At 41.8% G+C, this 23688-nt stretch overlaps 1 protein-coding gene and 1 long non-coding RNA gene across 13 annotated transcripts in view; one reads left to right on the forward strand and one right to left on the reverse strand.

Moving 5' to 3' along the window:
- COL6A3 (collagen type VI alpha 3 chain) overlaps window positions 1–23688 on the reverse strand; it is a 109059-nt gene that overhangs the window by 61682 nt on the left and 23689 nt on the right. For 10 of the 12 annotated variants that reach the window (XM_079974942.1, XM_079974950.1, XM_079974952.1 and 7 more), the window contains exons 3-6: window positions 20750–21367; window positions 15329–15931; window positions 7776–8387; window positions 24–587 (exon numbers count right to left, since the gene is read on the reverse strand). In XM_079974942.1, coding sequence (XP_079831068.1) covers window positions 24–587; window positions 7776–8387; window positions 15329–15931; window positions 20750–21367 — 2397 coding nt within the window. The remainder of the gene's footprint in view (window positions 1–23; window positions 588–7775; window positions 8388–15328; window positions 15932–20749; window positions 21368–23688) is intronic. The other 2 variants (XM_079974943.1, XM_079974944.1) reach the window with 2 other exon arrangements.
- Window positions 9958–23688, forward strand: LOC307220654. The gene is made up of 3 exons (XR_013841021.1): window positions 9958–10417; window positions 16929–17060; window positions 22218–23688. It is a non-coding gene; the product is annotated as an uncharacterized lncRNA (long non-coding RNA).

The following is a 23688-nucleotide window of genomic DNA, read 5'->3' on the forward strand; positions in this document are numbered from 1 at the left end:
ACGAAAACTGCAGAAATGAATACCTGATGGCTGAGACAGAATGACTTTCAGCAGTCTGCCTATTTGAGGTTGTAGGTCTCCAATTCTGGAAAGGGAGTCAGCAACTAGCACAAATTGAGGGTCGGAAGCTATCTTTTCTAATTCACCACGATCTGCAGTCCTGGATTTGATAGCAAAGGGAATAATTCCAATTTGTTTCAGAGCATCAGCAGGGACATCCACACTATCGCTTGATCTCCCAGCAGCAAGGAGCATAAGTAGTTGTGGCACTCCTTCCTCAATCCTGCTTCCAGCACTCTTCACAAATATTTCCTTCGTGGCGTAATCTAACGCAGCACCAATGTTGAGCAACCTCCCTGTTTTTATCTTCATTCTTTTCACTTTCTGAAGGATGTCTTGCTTGTTTGGGATATCTTCAAAGTTGAACTCAAGTTGCACGTTATCACTAAACTGTGCCACAGCTACACGTATGGCATCAGGACCCACATCCAGGTCAGAAATAAACCGGTGCAAAAAGTCCCGAACAGCAACAAACTGACCCATAAGGTTGGCTGAGCCATCAATCAAGAACAAGATATCAAACTTGTCTTCTGGAATTAAGAGAAATGAAAATGTTTAATACACAAAAAGATATTGCAGATTTATTTTGCAAACTAGGAGATAATAAATCAGAGCGATCTTGATTATGTAAGAGGAAGAATTCAGGCTCTGGGCCTTTCTATAGCACCTTTCCTTAAAAACCCCAAATTGTGGAATCACTGGAAATTACTCTAGAACTTCCAGGAGAGTGAATTATTGGTACTTTTAATGTATTATGCATCGTGAGGACTATATTGTTGAGATGTGCAATCAGTGAACCTAAAAATGAGGAAGTGGAAGTGGAAATGATTCCAGCTTCTTTGAAATGCCTAAAGCAGACCTTAGTACTTGCAGCTTTCTGTCATCAACACAGGGAGAGCATCACATCGTAGAGACATGAGGCTTCTGTCTTTTTTTTAATTTTTATTATTATTATAACTTTTTATTGTTAAAATAATTCAACATTAATACACATGCAAACATACATTTCATACAACATACCTACATACATACAACATACCTACAACATACCTACACTCAATCCCACAGATAAATCCCATCACCATCCACCACCCCTCACCCTTTGTGTTAGACTTCCAATCTATTCAATTGCAATTTCTTTCTACTTCTATTACTTTCTTTCACACACATATTTCTTTTTCTATTACACATTGTTATTCATCTTATTTAGTATTCCAATATTTGAAATGAAACTTGTTTATTCTAATAGGAGTTCTGATTTTTTGATATAGTTTTACAAGTATCTTTTAAACACCTTCCAGTCCCTGTCTGCCTTCTCTTTTGAGATCCTTCCAATTTTCCAAAAATTGGAAAAGTGGTACTGTACCAACAAAGATAGAGTGGCTTGCCAAATTATTGGAGTACTACAATATATCCGAGGCTTCTGTCTTTAAGGCTCTGAAGAAGACGGATGGTACAGAAGTGTGCCTCCTCCTATCATAGCCAGTGCTTTTTTCTGGCAAGGAGTTCTTGAACCAAGTACTGTTGCTTAGGCTGCCACTGCTGCCTGCCAGCCAGAGTGCTTCCTTTGCCCCAGGCTGGGGCTTACTTCTTACAAAGTTGGGGAGGGAAGGAAGGAGCATGTTCAGGTAGCTGCCTACCTTGTCCTATTCTAGTTGGAGGGCACATGGGGCTATCCCCACAGGCTCAGGCGGCCACAGCCCACCATCCAGTGGCAGGCACCTCATACATCCCTTAAGGGGCTGGATAAAAGGAAGGAGGAGGAGCAGGGCTATCGGCACAGGCTCAGGCAGTGGCTGCTGGCCTGATAACCAGCGAAGTGAAGATTGTGGCACTTTCTGATGGTACGAGCTGCTTGAAATGAAATGGACTGCCCCGGAAGGTGGTAGTCTCCCCTTTGCTAGGCATTTTTGAAATACAGTGGTGCCCCGCAAGACGAACGCCTCGCAAGACGGAAAACCCGCTAGACGAAAGGGTTTTGCGTTTTGGAGGCGCTTCGCAAAACGAATTTCCCTATGGGCTTGCTTCGCAAGACGAAAATGTCTTGTGAGTTCCTGCGGGTTTTTTCCCCTTCCCCCCCCTTTCCTAAGCCCTAAGCCGCTTATCAGCTGATCTGCTGATAAGCCGCTTAACAGCTGATCGCTAAAAGCCGCTAAACCGCTAATAGCGCTAATCCGCTAAGCTGTCAATGGGCTTGCTTCGCAAGACGAAAAAACCGCTAGACAAAGAGCCTCACGGAACGGATTAATTTCGTCTTGCGAGGCACCACTGTAGAGGGGAGGAGGGCCACCCAGCAGTGGATCTCCTACATCGGCAGCGCATAGGACTAAAGGCCTCTGGAGAGCTTTACTACTCTAGGATTCTGCCTGGGAGACAGCAAGTCACTTTCTGTGTGTTTATCGGGCTTCTATTTTATTGTGTGCACAGACGGTTAATCTTCCCCACCCCTTCGGAACAAAGAAAGTGGAGGGAATGAGGGCGAAGAGCACAGAAGCTGCACCCTCAAATATATTCTGAACAAAAGGCAAAGTTAATTGTAAATAATGTGATTACTGATGAACTATCCATAGAAAAAGGGACACGACAGGGGTGCCCAATATCCCCACTACTTTTTATATCAGTCCTGGAGGTTTTGTTGAACATGATTAGGGGGGACCAGCTGGTAAAAGGAGTTCAGGTCGGAGCTAAACAATATAAATTGAAGGCATTTGCAGATGATTTAGTACTGACTTTACAAGAGCCAGATACTAGTACAAAAAGAGTTTTAGAACTAATTCAAGTTTTTGGTCAGGTAGCAGGATTTAAGCTGAATAAACAAAAAACTAAAGTCTTGGAAAAAAATTTAACAAATGTTGAAAGAGAGAGGTTCCAAAGTGAAACTGGATTAATGGTGGCTAAGAAAGTGAAATATTTAGGGATCAATGTGACATCCAAAAATGTGAATTTATTTAAAGATAATTATGATAAATGTTGGACAGAGGTAAAGAAGGATCTAGAATTTGAAGCTTTCCTTGTTAGGTCGAATTGCTGTTATTAAAATGAATATATTGCCTAGAATGTTATTTTTGTTTCAGACATTACAAATTGTGGATAAATTAGACTGTTTCAAGAAGTGGCAGAAAGATATATCTAAATTTGTCTGGCAGGGCAAAAAGCCCAGAATAAAATTTAAGATATTAACTGATATAAAAGAAAGAGGGGGGTTTGCCCTGCCGGATTTAAGACTGTACTATGAATCGGCAGCTTTCTGCTGGTTGAAAGATTGGCTACTTCTTGAGAATACAGACATTCTGGATTTAGAAGGATTCGACAATAGATTTGGTTGGCATGCATATATATGGTATGATAAGGTTAAAGTTCACAAAGGCTTTAAAAACCATATTGTAAGGAAAGCATTACATAATGTTTGGATTCGATATAAGGATTTGCTGGAAAATAAAACTCCTAGGTGGATATCACCAATGGAGGCTAAGGAGGTGAAGAAACTTAATATGGAATCTAAATGGCCAAAATATTATGAAATTTTAGAGCAAGAAAGTGGCGAATTTAAACTACAGAGTTTTGAGAAATTAAAGCCCAAGGTACGAGATTGGCTCCATTATTATCAAATATTGGAGACCTTTAAACAAGACAGGAAAATTGGTTTCCAGGTGGAGAAATCGAAACTAGAAACAGAATTGCTAGAACCCAATACTAAGAATTTATCAAGAATGTATAATTTGTGGAGGTGGAATACAATAGATGAGACAGTTAAATCAGCCATGATTAAATGGGCACAGGACATTGGTCATGACATTATGTTTGCTGACTGGGAACAGCTATGGACCACCGGTATTAAATTTACGGCATGTAATGCCTTAAGAGAAAATATTATGAAAATGATTTATAGGTGGTACATGACCCCAGTCAAGCTTGCGAAGATCTACCATTTGCCCAATAACAAATGCTGGAAACTGAAGGTACCTTCTTTCACCTTTGGTGGACCTGCCCAAAGATTAAAGCCTTTTGGGAAATGATCTATAATGAAATTAAGAAGGTACTTAAATGTACTTTTCATAAGAAACCAGAGGCATTTCTTTTGGGCATGGTCGGCCAATTGGTGTCAAGGAAGGATAAGACTTTTTTTATGTACGCCACTACAGCAGCAAGGATTCTTCTAGCAAAGTATTGGAAGACACAAGAACTACCTACACTGGAAGAATGGCAGACGAAAGTGATTGACTTTACGGGATTGGCAGAAATGACCGGCAGAATCCGTGACCAAGAGAAAGAGACGGTGGAGGAAGATTGGAAGAAATTTAAAGCTTATCTTAAGAACTGTTATAAAATTGAGGAGTGCTAAGATGTCAAGGGAAAGGAAGATGCAGAATTACAGCTGAAACTGCTTGATGAATTAAGATGAAATTGAGAAATAATAAGTTATAAATTTAATTGGACTAAAGGGTTGCTGAAAAACTGTAAAACAGGGATGCAGTGAGGGTGAGGTATGGGGAAGTCTTAGGAAGAAAGTTTACGAAAATGAGGATATGAAATTATACTTGTTTGTATGTTTTTGTTTGTTGATGTGTGTATGTTATTTTGTTGTAAAATTGGAAAATCATTAAAAAATTATTATAAAAAACAACAACAGAAGCTGCACCCTCAGACACTGTTATAAATGCTACGCACTTCTTTTCACATGTATTATAGAGCGAGGAGGAGCGAGATAGTTTGTTTTAAAAAATAAAAGTAAAGTAAAGCTATAGAAAGAAAAAACTGAGCACTCCTCATGTATCTATTTTGTCAACTGTAGCTTCTCAAGATATGTCCAAATGGTAAAATAAGTGCACGTGCAATCATTATGCAAAACAGTGCACTTGGGTTCGCATCAGCCAAACACATTTCTATTTATACCCTGCGCATAGATCTAGAATGTGTGAAACAGCCCTAAGGGCTTCTTCAGAAAATTCAAACATGGAAGGAACATGTTAGGGATGCTGCGGCAGTCACATGTGGCAGCCTTCAACCGTGATGCTCGTTACATGCATGGAAACAGGTTCCCTACATGAATTTCACAATGTGTGCAGTGCCTCTAAGACACAGCTGTGGCAAAATGTTTCATGCCTTTTGAAACATACCTGCAAGATAAAACAAAATCATTCTTAAATCCATTTTGAATGAAGAAAGGAACAAATTACCTGCTGAATCTTCAACATAATATGTTGTTATTTGACCAAACATTTCCTGTGGCACGTTTGCCAGAGAACTGAATTCATCCTTAAGAAATACCATTTGTGGATTGTATGCAATCCGCTGAAGTTCTGTCAAATCAGCATCTTTAACACCAACGCAGAAGGTCAGCACTCCTGCACGAGCTAAAGAATGGGCAGCCTGTTCGAATGAATCAACAGATCGCCCTGCCGCAAGGTAGACTAGAACCTGAGGAATGCTTTCATCTATCCTGCTCCCACCGGCTTCGGTGAAATGATTTTCACGGACAAAGTCTAGTGCAGCACCAGTATTCAGTATTGATCCCCCAAGGAGTCTCAATTGCTTTAGATGATCGAGTACCTCTGCCTTGGTTAGAAAAGTGTTTAAAAAGAATTCTGTTTTCGGATTCTCACTAAATTGCACTAGGCCGATTCGTATATCATCAATTCCAACATCAAGGGAGCCAACTAGGCTCACAACAAAGTCACGGACCAATGGGAAGTTGGCATTTCCAACGTTGGCTGATCCATCCAAAAGAAAGATGATATCCCTTTTTTTTAACAGAACTGCAGTAGAGCACAGAAAATAATGTAAGAAATCACAGAAAAACATACCAGAATTTGTCATGTGTGCATACAACATTTGCTGTACACACATGTTCACCTTGTGAGAGAGAAGAGAAACAGGACAGCCATGAAGAGATGGAAGGAAGAAACGAGTGAAGTGTCATGATGCCCCCCCTCCCCACATGGTTCAAAGCACACCGAACTACATTTTAGGTTTTCTGTCTACAGGTGATGCAAGCAGGGACTCTTTCATGTTTAAAATTGCCAGTGAACTTCAGTGTAAATGGATTTTTAAACTGGATCTGAAAGCTCAGAACAATTTTAAGTATCCAAAACAGCCTGATCCTCAGCACTCACTTGACAATGTCTTTGGACCAAGGCCAGATCCTAGAGGCTTTTATACTTGTCATAAATGTGTCAGCACATGTGCACAGGCCCACAGATGTCTCTGTTGAAGCACCAGGGCACCTGCTAAATCCCCTCCTGGGATGGATTGGGTCCTTTCTGTTCCCTCCCCAAATGAGTCTATGGAGCACCTGAAAAAGCAGGAATGGATTGATCCATATGTAGAAGGAATTCAATTCCCCCACATGACTAGAGCAGGGACACTCTCGCGAGACCCCACCCCTTGCGTCCTGTGCCCAGCCCTGACAATGTCCATGTCTGACTGCGCTGGTCCACTTCAGCCCTGCTTTCTGCAGCCGTGTCTTCATCTAACTCACACCTGACATCAGATATAACACCAGATGTGCCTGGTTTAGGACAGTGGTTCCTAACTGGTAGCCCACAGACCCCAGGGGTCCACATAACCCACCCAGGGGATCCATGGCACCATTCACATAACAAAAACTACTGCAACTGAGAGAATGAGCATGTGCACCCTCTACTTCTGCAGTTGCCTTATTGCCCATCTAGCATGTTTTATTTATTAATGGAGGTGCTTTTAGCTTATGCTGGTCTATGACTGTAGTAAAGATTTGGAAAACTAACAAAGAGATATCAGTATTTTCCAAAGTAATGAGTCCATGGCTTGGCTTTTTGAAAAACAAGGGGTCTACAGAACTTAGCTAATTGGGAACCACTGGTTTAGGGGGAACAGCCTTGTGGGCCAAATTTGGAAGCTTAGCAGTCCAAATTTGGCCCTGAGGTCAGAGGTTCTCCACCCCACACAGCTATTAAATGTGTAAATATGGCAATAGTTTGAAAGCCTAATTGTAAGATTAGAAAGGGATAATTGTAATTTATGCCCATATGCTAATACCTGCAGGGAATGAAACAGGGGGTGGGGAGGGAGAGGAAAGACAAAGGGAGGGAGACAGAGAGAATATATATATATATATATACACACATATTGAAGTATAAGAACATTTAGAACATTTTTAATTTATATTTTAAAATAAAAATGCCACTGTTTATATGCATCATGCAAGACTGTATTAGTAAGAGACATACATTTTGAAAAAGCTTGTTAAGTGACAGATATTCCCGTGATATTCATCTTAATTTAGGATAATGCTTTAAAATTTAGCAAATCTAGAATAACTGAGCTACGTATTAGGAAAAAAATCAGGATTATTATAAAAGCTCCTTAGAAAACTAACACTATTGTTCTGCATTAGTTTTGCCATCTTCATCACTGCTCAGGATTCTTAAAAGTGTTCACTGCAAAAGATTTATATCCCATAAGTGCAGTCTTTCATGTCCTGGGTGCATTTAGCATTCTACCAGCTCCCTAGAGATGCAAGTGACAGAAGAGATAGACAGAAGGCCTGTTTCAAGAGTTGGTTGCAGCAAACGAGCCTGCCAAACAGACCCTACCCTGGAGAAATCTAAAGTGACGAATAAACCCATCATAAATTATCATTAGCGTTGCTAAGGATGAATAACCGGGGTGGGGAGGCTGCTTTTAAAACAGTATTATTTACAAAGGTCAAATACATTTTAGAACTTAACAAGAACAGTGTTTACCTCTTCCACTTGGTGTTACTTCAATCCATCCGGACAGTGTCTTCAGGGGTGACAAAATATCATTGAGAGTATTTACCAGGATAGGTGTGCGGAACTCAGAAGGACTGAATACTAGGGATGGTTCGTAGGCAATTCGTTCTAGTTCTGCACGATCTGCTTTTCGGGACCCAACAGCCAGGATGAATATGCGATTCCTTTTCACTTCCTGTGCTGGTTCGGCAACATCATCTTGGGACTTTCCACCAGTAATAAGGACCAGCATTGATGGTATGCCTTCATTGATCCTGCTTCCAGCAGCGCTGGTGAATAAGTTGTCTTTCACATACCTCAGTGCTGAGCCTGTGTTGAGTACAGCACCACCCATTGGCCTTATTTTCCGGACACTTGCAAGGACATCTTTTCTGTTCTGGAAGCTATTGAAATAGAACTCGGGTCTTACAGTTTCTGCATATTGTGCCACTGCAACTTGAACAAGGTCCGGTCCAATTTCCAGTTTCTGGATGATTTTGGCCACAAAATCACGAATTGTATTAAACGGGGCAGCTCCCAAGGCTGCTGTGCCATCTATCAGGAAGACTATGTCCCTCCTATTGACTTCAACAACTGCAAGCAACAATATACAAACATATAATCAGTAGCATTACTTACTTAACTCGTTCAATCAATTCCTTATCACTACATACCTTCTAGGGGCTACATCTTACAAAAGGTGTCTTTCTTTATTGTCGTCGTCCCCACCCCCACGCCCACATTTGTTTATGCTGAGTTATACTGAACTGTATTGTAATTCAAATGTACTAAATCCAAATGATCATTTTTACACAAGGTTTTAATAGTGCTGCAGAAGATCCCTCTGCAATAGTCACACAGTTACTTCAGGGCTCTGCACTGTGAAATAAGGATGGTAAGAAGAGCTCTGTTGTGTCAGATCAATGGGGGGTCACTAGTCCTGCACCCTGTTCCCAGCAGAGGCCAATCTGATGCCTTTAGGAAGCTTGCAGGTAAGACATGAAGGCAATAAGCCTCTGGAGCAGGTCTCCTCCCTTTTTGCTACGGAGCTGCCTTTCCTTCCCACAAACCTGTCTTCTCCCAACAATCTACCACCTATGTTGCCTTTGCCAACCATCTAAAGATATCAGTCTCACTACCCAGCCCTGCTCTTCTCAGGATGGACCACCACTTCCATTTATATACCTCCAGCCTCGACACATCGGCCCAGTAAACTGCCCCATCCCCAAGCTCCCTCCCGGGCCCTCCTCCATCTTCTTCTTTACCAGCCCTGATCCCACCCCCACCCCCCAGCACCAGGGAGATGAGGACATGAGCCCATTGGCACCACATTTGCTTCATAGCCAGAACTTCCATGTGCTCATCTGAACCACTTCTTCCCTCCTGGATTTGCTAACGCGGCTCAACTGGGCAATTGGATTCTATAATAGGAAAGTGACTAGAAGGGCCAGAATCCAGTCCAGGAAACTTTTTTAAAAAATAAAATAAATAAAAGTTATTTCTTTGATCTTTCCATGTCCATGCTTCTTATTTTTTAAATGGAATTAATCTGTCTCCTAAAACGAATGTGGTAAAGACTTTACTACTCCTACAAAGCAAAATTAACTCAGCACTCAATAGGGAGAAAGCTAGTATGGGGGGGGTATACTACGGGTGGGTGGGTGGGGTTCAGTACCATACAATATACAAAAAGACATAATTAATCAAAGTCTAATTAAGTCAGTAGTAATTCTGGAGCTGTGGACAACAGGGCAGGGTAGCTTGAATTCAGGCTTGAAATTCACCATAATTCACTTTAGACCAGTTCAAGGGTCAAAATGTTTGGGGAAGAAAAAAAAGTGTACTGTATAAGACCAGAGAGTTCTGTTCCTAGACAAAGATAAGTCACAACCCCTCTTCTCTGTGACGGAGGAAGTGAAGGTTCTTCTCTGCCTTTCTCTCACTTCATTTCTCGCTATATAACTGACCAAGACGGACATGACTAAACTTGCTCCAAGTTCAGACTACGTGTTTGAAACTATATGCCGTATTTTGCCCAGAAGAGTGTTCTCCTTGCTGCTGCATGGAATAATGTATGAACTAGACCTTTGGATTTAGTAAGCAAAACATCTTAAATTTACTTAAGAGTGCATGGTCCATTCATTGCGGGGGTGGGGGTGGGGGGGGGGAGAGCTTTAAAGCAGACTAAATGTCAGAGACCAGCCTGAGGATTACAGCTCTGATGAGGAATGGTGGGAACCTTCCCCTCTTCCCGCTCCTGACCAGGATCCTGAAGCTGCCCAGGAACAGTGGAGCAGCATAGATTTAGAGAACTGGTTTGCAGAGGGACATAGTTCAGAAAACAACAGCTGGGCAGAGCTGAGTGGGGAACAGCTAGGAGAAGCAGAACAGGAAGAGAGAGAGATAACGGACTCCCCTTCACTAGAAAGTGTTCAGCCTTTATCTCCAAGGGCAAGGAGAGCTGATAAGGTTGCTATGCAGAAGGCTCAGTGGTTGTGAGATCAGGTTGCAAGAAGGGGGAAGTGATGAAGATAACTTGGGGAGGGGGAGTAGGAGTGAAGCACCTTTATTCAGAGAATGGCTGCGTTGTTCTTTTGCTCTGATCATTAAACACTCTTAAACAGGTAAGGGACTCTAATTTCTTTGTTCTGCTGAATCACAGCCGGGGGGGGGGGGGGCGTTTCTCTGAAGCCTGACACTAAATGGGATATGCAAAAGGGTTTAACAACCTATATTCCATGCTATACCGCTGCTTTATTCTGTTTTTAATGCTGCTGGGGGCTCTCTCCCACTGGAGAGATGTAAAGCCCCATGTTTTGAATCTAAGTGCTCAGCTGATTCTTTTATTAATTACCCACATATGGGTCAGCTCTATTTTCCCTCCATAGTTTTATTATCACAAAGGCTTTCAATCCAAATTCCTGGAAAATGACTGGTAACTAGCAGAAAACTGCTAGTTCACAAGGAGCTCAAAATACAGTTTTAGCAAGTTATGTGACACTATGCCTAATGTAATATTAATTAGAGCAGGGAAGAAGTACTCACTGTGATATGATCAAGGTTGTAATATCAAGTGACAATTCAGGATTTAAAGTTTGCTCAGGGTCTTCACTAACAACATTGTGTAAATACCATTAAATACCAACAGTATGTAAATACCATTAAAAGGTAAAGGACGTCTGACAGTTAAGCCCAGTTGCGAACGACTCTGGGGTTGTGCTTTACTGGCTGAGGGAGCCGGCGTTTGTCCGCAGACAGTTTTTTCTGGGTCATGTGGCCAGCATGACCAAGCTGCTTCTGGTGCAATGGAACACCGAAACAAGAGCATCACATGGAAACGCCATTTACCTCCCCGCTGGAATGGTACTTGTTAATCTACTTGCACTTTGACATGCTTTCGAACTTCTAGGTTGGTAGGAGCAGGGACCGATTAAATACCATTACAGGGCACCTAATGGCAACTTGCACTGTGAATCTACAGCAAACACATATTATACCTGTGAATTTCAGGTGATTAGTCCTATGACTAGTGTTCACTGCAGACACAGAGAAAGACTGCAATATAAGCCTATGTTCCACATAGAAGAGCTTGCAGGATTATAACCAGTGTGCTTAGAGGACCAAAGTAGTGGAAAATCATTTGCGCCTTTGCACTGTTTTAGTAATACTAGTTTTCTGTGAGGTAGAAAATTCAGTTTTCAGGCATTCTTGCAAAGGAACAATTTCCTTGACACAGCAAAATAGAAAAACACATTCCTGCAAAACCTTAAAAAGATGCCTTATACAGTTAGTATCTATACAGCAATGGTTTCAAACAGGCATCCTTCCTAGGCTTACTTTGTTGTTTAATCTGGGACCTTCTGCATGGAAAGAATATGCTCTACACTGATCATGTTAGAATCCCATGTTCCATGTATATGCAGGAAAGTTCTGCCATGTGAATCCTCACCTGCAGCCCAAAGTGGGCCATCTTTAGGTTTACCATCTTTGTGAGAAAGAGACCATAATCTTTCTGTCAGTTTACTTTTCAGTTTAAAAGCCTAGGAAGGATCTATGCATGTTCCCTAAATGTGTGAAAACAAATTGTGCCGTATACAAAGAAATCTTGAGTCTGAAGGCGGCTATCTCAGCATGATGGTCTACCCAAGTTCCTCCTTGCCACTTATCATGGAACTCTGGGCTGAAGTCCAATCAACATGTAGACAACACTGATCTCTACCTCTTGTTTCCATTGTCCAATCTCAGGCAGGCAGAGGAATTAAACTGGATTAAACCGAATCCAGACAAGACAGAAGGGATGTTGCTAGAGTACGGTACTAGCAGTCCATATCTTTCTCTGGATGCCCAGAGTTTGTTACTGGAGATCTTTTTCTTTCCTTTTTAAAAAAATCAGCTTCAGCTCATTCAACACCTGCAGACTTTCCACACCTGATGGAACTATGGATTTTAACTTCCACTGCATATTACTAGCTTCTTCTGCTTTGGCCTGATGGTTTATATAATTTCGCTAAAAGACTCAATCATATTCTATACGGAAGCAGAATAGATTAATTATTCTTTGGGGGTAAATTTGTAATTCCAATTTGTATCTGAAATTATCTCTACGTTGCAAATGCATTGTAAATTATACTAAACTATGCTTTAAAAAACTTATTCTAGAAAGTTCTGATGAATTGATCCTTGAATTACAATAATCTAGTCCATCAATATACAAAACCAGCATTTTTTTTCAACTGAAATCTCATCTCAAATATGCTTGACCACTTTGATTTGCAGAACTGACACTTTTCTAAGTGCCACATAATGTTTGTTCCACACTTTTAAGGAATCTAGAGATGGGAAAGCCTGGAAAAAAACTGGAAAAAATGGGGGGGACCCAGGTTTTTTTTTAAAAAAAAATTCCAAAGCCGTCTTTTTTGGGGGGGGGGATGGGCAAGGAAGCGTGTGGAATATTCAAACTATATCAAATTGGGTTTTGATTTTTTTACAATTTTTCTGGGGGAAAATGGCTTAGGAAAAAACCCAGGAAAAAAACTGTTTTTTTCCAATTTTCCCAGTTTTTTTCCCAGACCTTCCCATCTCCAGAATTAACAGACTAAAAATACACATTACAAACAAAAACGACAGATTAAAATATATGTACACATTATATAAATTCAATAAGTAAAAATAAGTAAAATATGTCTGCATTGTTGGAAGGGACCCTGAAGATCATGCAGCCTAACCCGCTGCAGTGCAGGAATTATCAGCACCAGGCTCTAACCAGCTGAGCTATCCAGCTCTGAGCAGGCTTGCTTTAACAAAATTGTTTTTGGCAGGTGCTGAAAGAAGTGCAGTGAAAGGGTCTGCCTGGCGCTTCTTGGCAGGGGGTGTAGGAGGAGCAACACTTGCGCCACCCTGTTGTCAAGAACACTTTGTGGTTGTGAGATGGGAAGGAATGCCGGGGCAGAGACACGAACAACAAAATTGCCTGCCCCCAGTAGATGTCATTGGGCACTTGGGACAACTGATAGCTCTTGGGTTGGAGGAAAGTGAGGTTATGTGTATTTTAGGAAAAACACCTGAAGATTCATTTTTCATGAGGAAGGAATACTTCGTAGTATGTTTCCGAGCACAATTCAAAGTGTTGGTGCTGACCTTTAAAGCCCTAAACGGCCTCGGTCCAGTATACCTGAAGGAGCGTCTCCACCCCCATCATTCTGCCCGGACGCTGAGGTCCAGCGCCGAGGGCCTTCTGGCGGTTCCATCATTGCGAGAAGCAAAGCTACAGGGAACCAGGCAGAGGGCCTTCTCGGTAGTGGCGCCCGCCCTGTGGAACGCCCTTCCAGCAGATGTCAAAGTGATAAACAACTACCTGACATTCAGAAGACATCTTAAGGCAGCCCTGTTCAGGGAAGTTTTTAACGTGTGATATTTTACTGTATTTTTGGTTTTTATGTAAGCCGCCCAGAGTGGCTGGTGAGGCCCAGCCAGATGGGCGGGGTATAAATAATAAATTATTATTATTATTATTATTATTATTATTATTATTCGTAAGACAAGGTCTGGGGACATCTAAAAGAGCTACTATGCAACAAAGTATTCATTATTCTATTAATTATTCTACTGTATATGGTGTAGAGTGGTTGGCTTGTCATAGCCTACCCTTTGCCTTTGAGCCATGTGCAGAGACCCTCTTTGGATCATACCCAACTCTACCTCTCTTTTAAATCAGAACCAGTGAAGGCAGTGTGACTGTCTTGAGGCAGTTGGAGGATGGATGGTGGCTAACAGATTGAGGTTGAATCCTGACAAGACAGAAGTACTGTTTTGGAGGGACGGGGTGGGTGGGCATGGGAGACTCCCTGGTCCTGAATGGAGCAACTGTGCCCCTGAAGGAGCAGGTGCACAGCCTGGGAGTCATTTTGGACTTACAGTTGGACTCACAGGTCAATTCTGTGTCCAGGGCAGCTCCATCTGGTATGCAGACTGAGACCCTACCTGCCCGTGGACTGTCTCGCTAGAGTGGTACATGCTCTGGTTATCTCCCGCTTGGACTACTACCATGCGCTCTATGTGGGGCTACCTTTGAAGGTTACCCGGAAACTACAATTAATCCAGAATGCGGCAGCTAGACTGGTGACTGAGAGTGGCCACTGAGACCATATAACACCAGTCCTGAGAGACCTACATTGGCTCCCAGTACGTTTCTGAGCACAATTCAAAGTGTTGGTCTGACCTTTAAAGCCCTAAATGGCCTCGGCCCAGTAGACCTGAAGGAGTGTCTCCACCCCCCAGCGTTTGACTCAGACACTGAGATTATTAAAGTAAAGCAACAGCACCACCCACCATGCAGAATTTCTAATTCTTACAAATAGAGTAAACTTCATTTGAATATCCCTTTAGCAATCAATAACATTAAAAAGTAAGGCCTGAGGGTGCCATTAAAACTGCACAGTGTTGGTTATTTCCATCATGCACCCAAGTTTTACCATGGAAGGGGCACCATAAGGATTCTGTTCTCCAGTGCCAAAGATCTTGTAGGTCAGCAGTGGGGCTCAGAGATCTTGCCTCTTTCCCATCCCCCAGCCACACTTGACCACAGCGGCAATTGTTCCATCTGCACTTGTGCATTTTATATACAGTGGTACCTCGGGTTACAAACGCTTTGGGTTTCAAACACTTCGTTTTACAAACTCCGCCAACCCGGAAGTAGTACCTCGGGTTGAGAACTTTGCCCCAGGTTGAGAATGAAAATTGCGCACCGGTGGCACGGCAGCAGCAGGAGGCACCATTAGCGAAAGCGCACCTCAGGTTAAGAATGGTTTTGGTTGAGAACGAACTTCCGGGACGAGTTAAGTTCATAACCTGAGGTACCACTGTATGTAGATATATATTTTCAAAATCCTATATGAATTTGCTACAGGAGCCTATGTAAAGCCCTGATGCACTCTGACTGCTCAGGCAATTAAGAGGGCTGTTTATAAGCTCCCATAAATGAGTATAAATAACTGAATGCAATACAATGGTTCATTAAAATAAAAAAAAATACATACCTTCTGTAAGCATGGTTGGGCCATCTAACAAAATGAGCCTCTGGGCCACTCCAACAATGTTTGGCAGTAAGAGATCTTGAAGTTCGCCAAGGTTACTTGTGTCCAGGGCAGTATACACGAAGCTTCCATCAGTAGCAATTTGCTGAAGCTCTACATTGTCAGCATTCTCGACCCCAATGCTAAATGAAAATATACTCGCTTTCTTTATGGCCAAAATCCCCTCTCTAAGGTCATCGCTAGACTCACTGCCGCTTATCAGCACTAAGATCTGGGGGACACCCTCCTCTATCCTGCTGCCTCCTGACCGGGTGAAGTGGTTTTGCACCACATGCTCAAGAGCTTCCCCGATATTCGCTTCCTCGCCACCCGGCAGGCTAAGCGCCTTCACTGCATTTAAAATGTCAGCTTTTTGGGTGTAGCTGTTCAAGAAGAATGCAGTTCTGGGTTGATCACTATACGTCACTACCCCAATGCGTATGTGCTCATCTCCAACTGTGAGTTTTTCAATAAAATTTGCAAGGAAATCACGAATGGCTGCGATAGCGCCAGCGCCGATGTTGTTTGATCCGTCAATAAGGAAAATAATGTCAGCAGATTCTTGTGCTTAAAAAAAAAAGAGAGAGAAATGCAACAGGTGAAAGCATTAAACAAAGTGATTCCATGCAAGTTGTTCTGACATGTTTCTTCGGAAACCAGCAAGAAACACGAATATGGAGGAACAAAACACAAGGTGGCCAAGATCAAATTGCCTGCTAGTTCTGCATTCTGATTGAATATGAATGACCAGATCATATCTATTAATTGCATAAGAACATTGTACCTGAAAGAATTTTCACATAGGTCTACTTGAGGGTTGGGGAGTGACATATTGTATAGTTTATTATTTTTGCATTTGTGGGCAGATGACTCCCACCTCTTTGTGCACACTGAAACATGAGGTTGTGCTATACAACATCACCCTCATGCTTAAGGCATGTGGCCTTTATAGTTGCTATCTTCTGTGACCTGGCCCATGCACAGCACCTTCTCAGGCTGTGCTTCCAGGCGCATTTGGCCAACAAATAACCAGGGAGACGAGAGAGCAAATAAGTCCCCTTCTGTAGGCAGAAATCCTTGCAATAAGAGGGAAAACTTTACAGGCTACAAACCTTAAAGTACAAGTAAAATGGTTAAAATGTTAATCTAATGATAAATTATAAAACAACTTTAGAGCTTAGAGAAATCCTGGAATGAAGGGAATTGTGTATATTTAAAAAAAATGTTCAAATGCGTTTAACAATTCCAATCAAGAATTGACCAGGATATAAGGCAATGTTTTCAAAGGTCAAATAAGTATCACAGTATATTGACCATATATTTGTTCTTTATATTTAAGGTATGTCTACATGTTTACTAATGATATAAACACTAAAATTATTTATTTATTTTATTTATTTATATCCCTTTTTTTCCTCTAAGGAGTAGAAAGAAAACCTATATAAATATGCTTGTAGACATGATTTATAGGAATATTGTTCAAAATTGCATTTCTAATGAAGACATTTCTGCTTTTATTCTTCACGTACCATATGTCTACTGGATATTCAATCAAGTAATGCAGAATCATGTTAAAACAAGGTGATGAAGCCAGTCATAACACAATTATCCAACCTTATATATGAGAATTCTTCCTGAATGATCAGCTGTTTTGGATATAAGAAATGTATAATTACGTGGAACATCTCAGTGGGAGGTAAGCTGGCACTGGATCACAGATTAATTACCATAATTACCATTAATTATCACAGATTAATTACCATAGTCATTAGTCAGGTGAAGTCACCCATGGCTTGCTATAATCTGCACTGCCCTAAACTAATCTAAGCGTTTGGGATTCTGACCAAAATCACTGTGTCTTAACAAATGACCCTTAACACGTCAGTCTCCATATGTGGAGTTTTCTTGTAAAACTGTTGATCTGGAACAGCGACTGTTCTGGTTCTTTTATCCACAAGCAGCTGAATGTGGATCATATTTAGCTTCACACAATAGGCAAGCGTCCTCTGCTCACAGCAAAATTTAGTGCATCACTATAAAATGGCCAAAACTGGGGCTGAACTGATGACACAAGAATACTACAGTATTTCATGAATATATAAATTCATCAAGATGATTAGAGGAAAAGCCACCAAACTCTGGTATTACATTATCTTTAAAGCATATTTAGATCAAATTTGGCCAGCATTTGCTCTTTTACAGTGACTATCTCACAGTTTATGCTACCAGTGGAGAGAACGATGGACTCAGACCACTGAGATTTTGGCCCAAAACTTTAAGCAAGTCACGATAGCTGATCCTGAACAACCTCATTTGTAACTTGATCTTCCATAACTCTAGCCCTCAGCCCCCTGAGGAAGGGACAGGATACACCTGTGATGAATAAATATACTGAACATTCTGGAATGCTTAAAGTTTTCTGTTTTGCCATTTTAAGTATCACACTCTTTGTCGGCCACAAAAACCTAGTGTGCTGGTATTTACTACATGACCTGAAGGTCCCATAAACCGAAATACTGCTGATCTTGAAGAAATAGGGAGGAAGTATACATAACAGCTGGATAATTTGTCACCACTGAAATACCATTATACTGAAGTACACAATGAAGGATTAGGCTGGTGGTGGAGGGCAAATTAAAGCATGCTTTGTTACACAACTAAGCAAAGGATTGTTGGCTTAGAAAGGAAGCAGTGACTTAGTCATTAACCATGATGCAGTAAAATATGTATCAGGACAACAACAAAAGTGAACTCTGAACTGGTCAAGTAATTCATTTCCAGCATGACCAAAATCTGTCCTTTAATACAACTTTGGGAACATATCATCATGACATTTAATATGTGGAGGCTGTAAAAAGCACCTGTTGGGTTTAACATTCTATCTCAGGTAAAAAAGTATTTGTAATTGATTAAATATCATGTTATGCCTTGATATACTGTATATAAGCTTATTAAGCCAATTATATGTCCATTTCTAGAAAAGGAACATTACTTTTGGATGCCGGCAACTATAGTAATATTTTTGAATAATACTGTATATAGTTATATACATTCTGTGAATAACTGGAATAACCCTTGTGCACAGTTACCTTTAAGCACTGTTTAACTCATATACCATTTGCAATATATATTTCACAAGCCAGCTCTCCACGCTGGGCTCTGCCAGACCATGAACTCATATATATCACTGCATAAAGATGAACCAAGAATCTTGTGGTGATGTGAGGGCTAAATCAGAGCTTCTGCTCAGATAAGAGGATCCCACCATATTGGTTCCAAAACAGATTAAACTCTGGCAGAAGGCTCTCAAAGAGGCCCAGAGATGAATGTGTACTATCCTAAACCCTTAGAGGTAAAGGGAAGATCCTACAATACGTGTTTCACATCTCTCTGCCTCCTGCATGCTCATGTTCTCTAAAGGACGTTATGAAGATATATTGCCCTGAATTGACCTTTTTTGCATGGTGATTCTTTACATCAAAATCTGGGAATCAGTTCCAATTCCTTTAAAGCCAGTGATGGAAGTTGTTCCTGGCAACAAAGGTTACCATAGGTTTCTGATATGCTTTTAAAAATTTTACTTAAAAACATTAAAAATTCATTCTGATATCTAAATGGCCAGCTCATCAGTGACCTCAATGAATCTGAATATTGCCCCATGAGATTTGCACAAAAATGAGAGAAACATCTGTTTGCCTGTGTATCATGCAGCAATGCAATGGCAGATGATGGAGCACATAATGGAGTTAATCAGACAGGACAAGATGAGTGTTATAACCTGCATATTGCTGTCAACCTGCAACATTCAAAACATCCATTTCTCCTTTCATGCATCCCAGGGTATAAAAACAAAGGTCTGAGAAGTCCACAATGCGAGAGAATCGTTCTATCAATTAAACTCAATAGTTTTTCACATTCAGGATTCCCTTTAAAAAATCATTTTGCTCCCGTTTCCTTCCATTTAATGAGGAACAGGAAGATATGAAGTAAGAGGAAATCTTCCACTTTGCCTGACTTCCATTTCTCTCTCTTTCATCATAGGAGTTTCCTTGATTAGACTTGCCAGGTGTGCTTTTCTCCCATCCCTTTTATACAGCCCCTCCCCTACCTCTCGTAGTGAGCAGTAGGGGAGGGGTCCTACAAAAGGGATGGGAGAAAAGGACATGGGGAGGGGGCAGAGGTAGATGGCAGCTGCCACAGCACCTGGAAAGATTAACAGGTAAAGGGGAATCTCCAGGTGGCCATCAAGGAAACTGGGCTTGACCAGCGACATGCTCTCACTGCCATTGCCAAGGCCCACTTCCTGGGTAAACTATTGCAAATAAGAAAACCACAAGGGAGCTCTTTGCCCAGCATTTCAAGCCCGTATATTACCTGAGAACAGGAAGGAGGCCACCTGATCTTGGGAAAGCCCTTGGGCACATAGATACTTTTTTCACATAAAGTGTAGCTCTAGGAAGGCACATCAGTGGAGCACAGCTGTCAACTTTTCCCTTTTCTTGCGAGGAATCCTATTCGGAATAAGGGAATTTCCCTTAAAAAAAGGGAAACGTTGACAGCTATGGAGTGGCGAGGGGAGCTTAAGTTTCGCAAGCAACATTCATTTAGTTCTAGTTCTGTATCTGCAGTAAATGTAAGCTAAGGTGTGCTGATAAGAGTCTTGACAGATCTTCATTCACTGTGATTCAGGTGTTCTTGAACACACCATTATCTCGGCTGCAGTAGCCTCCCTCACAAAATTACGATAACAATCTTCTATGTCACATTTAAATGTACTTTACTAATGACCACAGGATAAGGAAGCACTTTGGACTTCATTTGTATGTGATTCTGCTTTAGAGCCTATAGCAAAAAATATGCCCAATTGAGCAGCCTTTGTTTTTAACCCCTCAGATGTGCAACTTAGGGCCTTTCCAGACAATTCTGGCTTTTGTTACTCAGCAGCTGAAACGAAGAGGGACCAGGCATCTTGCGCTAACACAGCCCCCCAGTGTGCTGAGAATTTTTTCCAGCACTCCCTTGAGTTACTTATCACTTGCTGTAGTGAGATAAGCAACATTCCACCCATCTACATGACACTCTGTAAAATTTTAAAATACTTTCTATAACTCATAACTGTATACATTTATTAGAGGTTAGGCACTCCCTGAGCATAGCACTCAAGCACGGAATCCCTCGCGCAGGGTGCATGCAGGGAGATCTGCAGCAGAACTTCACTATTTTGTTATTTCTTCCTCCCATCTTTTTAATTTGATTCCTGTGGTTGCTGTTGCCGGGAAAGGCCCTTGGTCCACACATCCAAATGTCTAAAATGATGGGAAGAGCACCAATTGCAACACCTCCCTTGAGTACAAGTATTGCAATATCGCAGCAGAACAGCGTTACCTGTGATGTCTTTAATCACTCCTTTTGCTCCAGCCATTTCTGGAGTCATAGATGAGCGAATACTTGCAACTAAGTCTCCCACAATGCCGTGGAGAGCAGTAAAGTTCGCTAGGTTGAACAAGTGCATATCAAGGGGTTCGCTTGCTATTTCCTTTAATTCCCCTTCCACTGCGTCCTGCACTCCAATGGCAAACATGTTTACATCGGCGGATTTAAGAACGGATGACGGCAGAGCCACATCATCTTGGGATCGTCCATCCGTTAACACTATAATAACCTGGGGGGTGCCATCGCTCACCCTGCTTCCAGCAGCTTTAGAAAGATGGTTCCGAATTAGAAACTCTAATCCTTCTCCGGTCTTGGTTCCTCCCCCCATATAAGGCATGTGTGAAATATGGGAGAGGACATCTTGTACAGTATGGTATGTGTTTAACTGGAATTCTGTGTGTGGGTTTCCGCTGAACTGGACCAGACCAAACCGAAAATCGTTTCCACCCACATCTAATTGTTTTACAACATCATACAGAAACTCCCGAACAAGTTGGAAATGCTCCTTTCCAATGCTCCAAGAAGAATCCACTAGAAATATTATATCAGCAGCAGCACCGATTTTCACATCTTTAAAAAAAACACATGGATTTATGATTTTCTAGAGGCCACAGGCCAGGAGAGGGGAGTCTTGTTCTATAGTCATATACCCCGCTTTGGCATAATTGGCAGGAGTACAGACCTTATGAACCCATAAACCCAACAAACTGGGGCAGGAGGAAGGGGGGGAAAGCTCATTCCAACAGATCAGCTTGCTCTTGTTGAATATATGGTACGCTGAATATATAATTTTATTCCTCGTAAACTTATGGCTGTTTCTTGCTACAGAAACTTCTTCCAAAGGAATATTCTCTAGATATGGGATTCCCTTACCTAAGCAGGACGAGCAAACACCCCAATGCGTTCATGTGTCATCCTTTCCCAATGATTATAAGTCATACTCAAAACCTGTTGATCCAATGGTAGCAGCTCCTGAATAGGTCACTGAAGAATACAGTGGCAGTTTGACTGTTGATTTTGTTGGCTGCATTTGTGGGAATTGAAGTTATTCCACTTGCCTTATTGTAACACTGGCTGAATCAGCAAATAACTAGAGCTATAGAGAAGTCCACCCCACATGCTACGTTAGCACAATGCTGAAAATTATCACACTACACTAGTAATGGGTAGATTTTTTTGTACTGATTTAAAATGTCAGTCCTTGAAATTATTTGCATGCTTCTTACAGAAAAAAGTGAAACATTTGAACCATTTTCCTGAGTTTATCTGAAGACTTAGGAAGTGCCTTGCGAACCTGCTGTCAGTTTTTTAAAAAAACCAAGGACCCAAAGACCTGCTTCTCCCCTTTACATGCCTATGAAGTGACAGTGGGAACAGGAGCTGTGTTTTCCTCCCACACTGCCTCTGCTTCCATCACCAGGTTGCTTAGGCTGCAAGAATCCTTGGGAAAACTACCTCTACCACAATCACCTGGGAATTCTGCCTTGGCATTTGACTAATCAGTAGGGCAGAGGGAGGAAATGAGGGGGAAAGCGGCTGCCAACCGCCACCTGACAAGTAAGCAATGACAAGCAAGTAATGGCAGAAAACAAATCACTGGAGAAGGGTCGGGTGGGGGTCACAACACTGGTTTCCTGGCAGCGGGGTTCCTGCTGCTTGCCAAGGGAGGGAGAAGGACAGTGGCTGGGAGGTCAGCGCAGGGTGGGTCCACCACTGGAGTCCATTTGCCAGTGCACCCAACCTGTGCCAACCTCTGCACTTTCCCTCCCTCCCTCCCACCTCCTCCAAGTAAGCAGCAGTGACCCTGCTGCCAGAAAGCTAGCATTGTGCCTCTCCACCCCCTGCCCACCCAGGGAAAGCCCCTTCTGCATAATGGGAAGCAGGGATAGTGCCTGGTGGACTGGGATCTGGCACAGAGGGCTTTGGGGGACAGCAAAGGCTGGCAGCGTCAGGGAAATGTGGACATTATTTTCCAACTGGAATTTTGATCCAAGGCAGGAAAGAATTCTGGGGTTTTAAAAGCTCACTGGAATTGCATGCCAATAATTGGTAGAAAAAAGAATGGTATAAAGACTTACTACAATCACCCCTGTGCAATAGCCCTCAGATATTCTGTAATACTACTTAGCACATTAGAACAATAAAAAACTGGTCTCAGACTAATTTTTGATCACTTTTGAAAGGGGGTGGGAATAGTTTACTCTTTTGTATTGTAATAATGAGAATGAGGGTGGAAGATGGAAGACTTCCATGGCCAACAGTATCCATATTTTTCCTGTGCTACGTATGTATACCAAGAGAGACATTGGCCATGTTTGGATGTAACTTTAAACCATAGTTTAACACAGTGAACCTTGGCAAGCCTCAAGATGACATGTTCCTCCTTCCCCTTCCATTTCAGATTAACCACAGTCAGTGAAAACAAAAGAAGTTCATAAACTATGGTTTGAAGTTGGCTTGTTTCTACCAACCATAGTTAAAATGAACTACAGGTTGTCATGGCAAGCGGTGACTAAACTAAAACAGAGACAAAATTTTCTGAGCTCTGCGTGGCTGTGCTGGAGGAAGAGAGAGCTCACAAGCCTAAGGCTTGTTTTGAAAATTAAGCTTGGTATATCCAAATCAGTCTACTATTTCTGCCAGTAAGCAAAGGTAAGGAAAAAAGAGGTTATACAGGGGCAATTACTTAATTCACAGAGATCTGTCTCCAGGCTCTGTCATGGGATCACTGCAATGAATGTGTTTATGGGAAATGCAACAGAGTTTCAGGGATATGAAGCTGCAGTTGGTACAACTGATTTGAACAAATATTTGTTAGGGCCCAAAATACATGTCCCCACTCTCTGCCAACTTCAAGACATCAAAAAGCAAGTTACCTAAAGATAATGGCA

This window comes from Podarcis cretensis, assembly GCF_951804945.1.
Source record: "Podarcis cretensis genome assembly, chromosome: 1".
Taxonomy (NCBI): domain Eukaryota; kingdom Metazoa; phylum Chordata; class Lepidosauria; order Squamata; family Lacertidae; genus Podarcis; species Podarcis cretensis.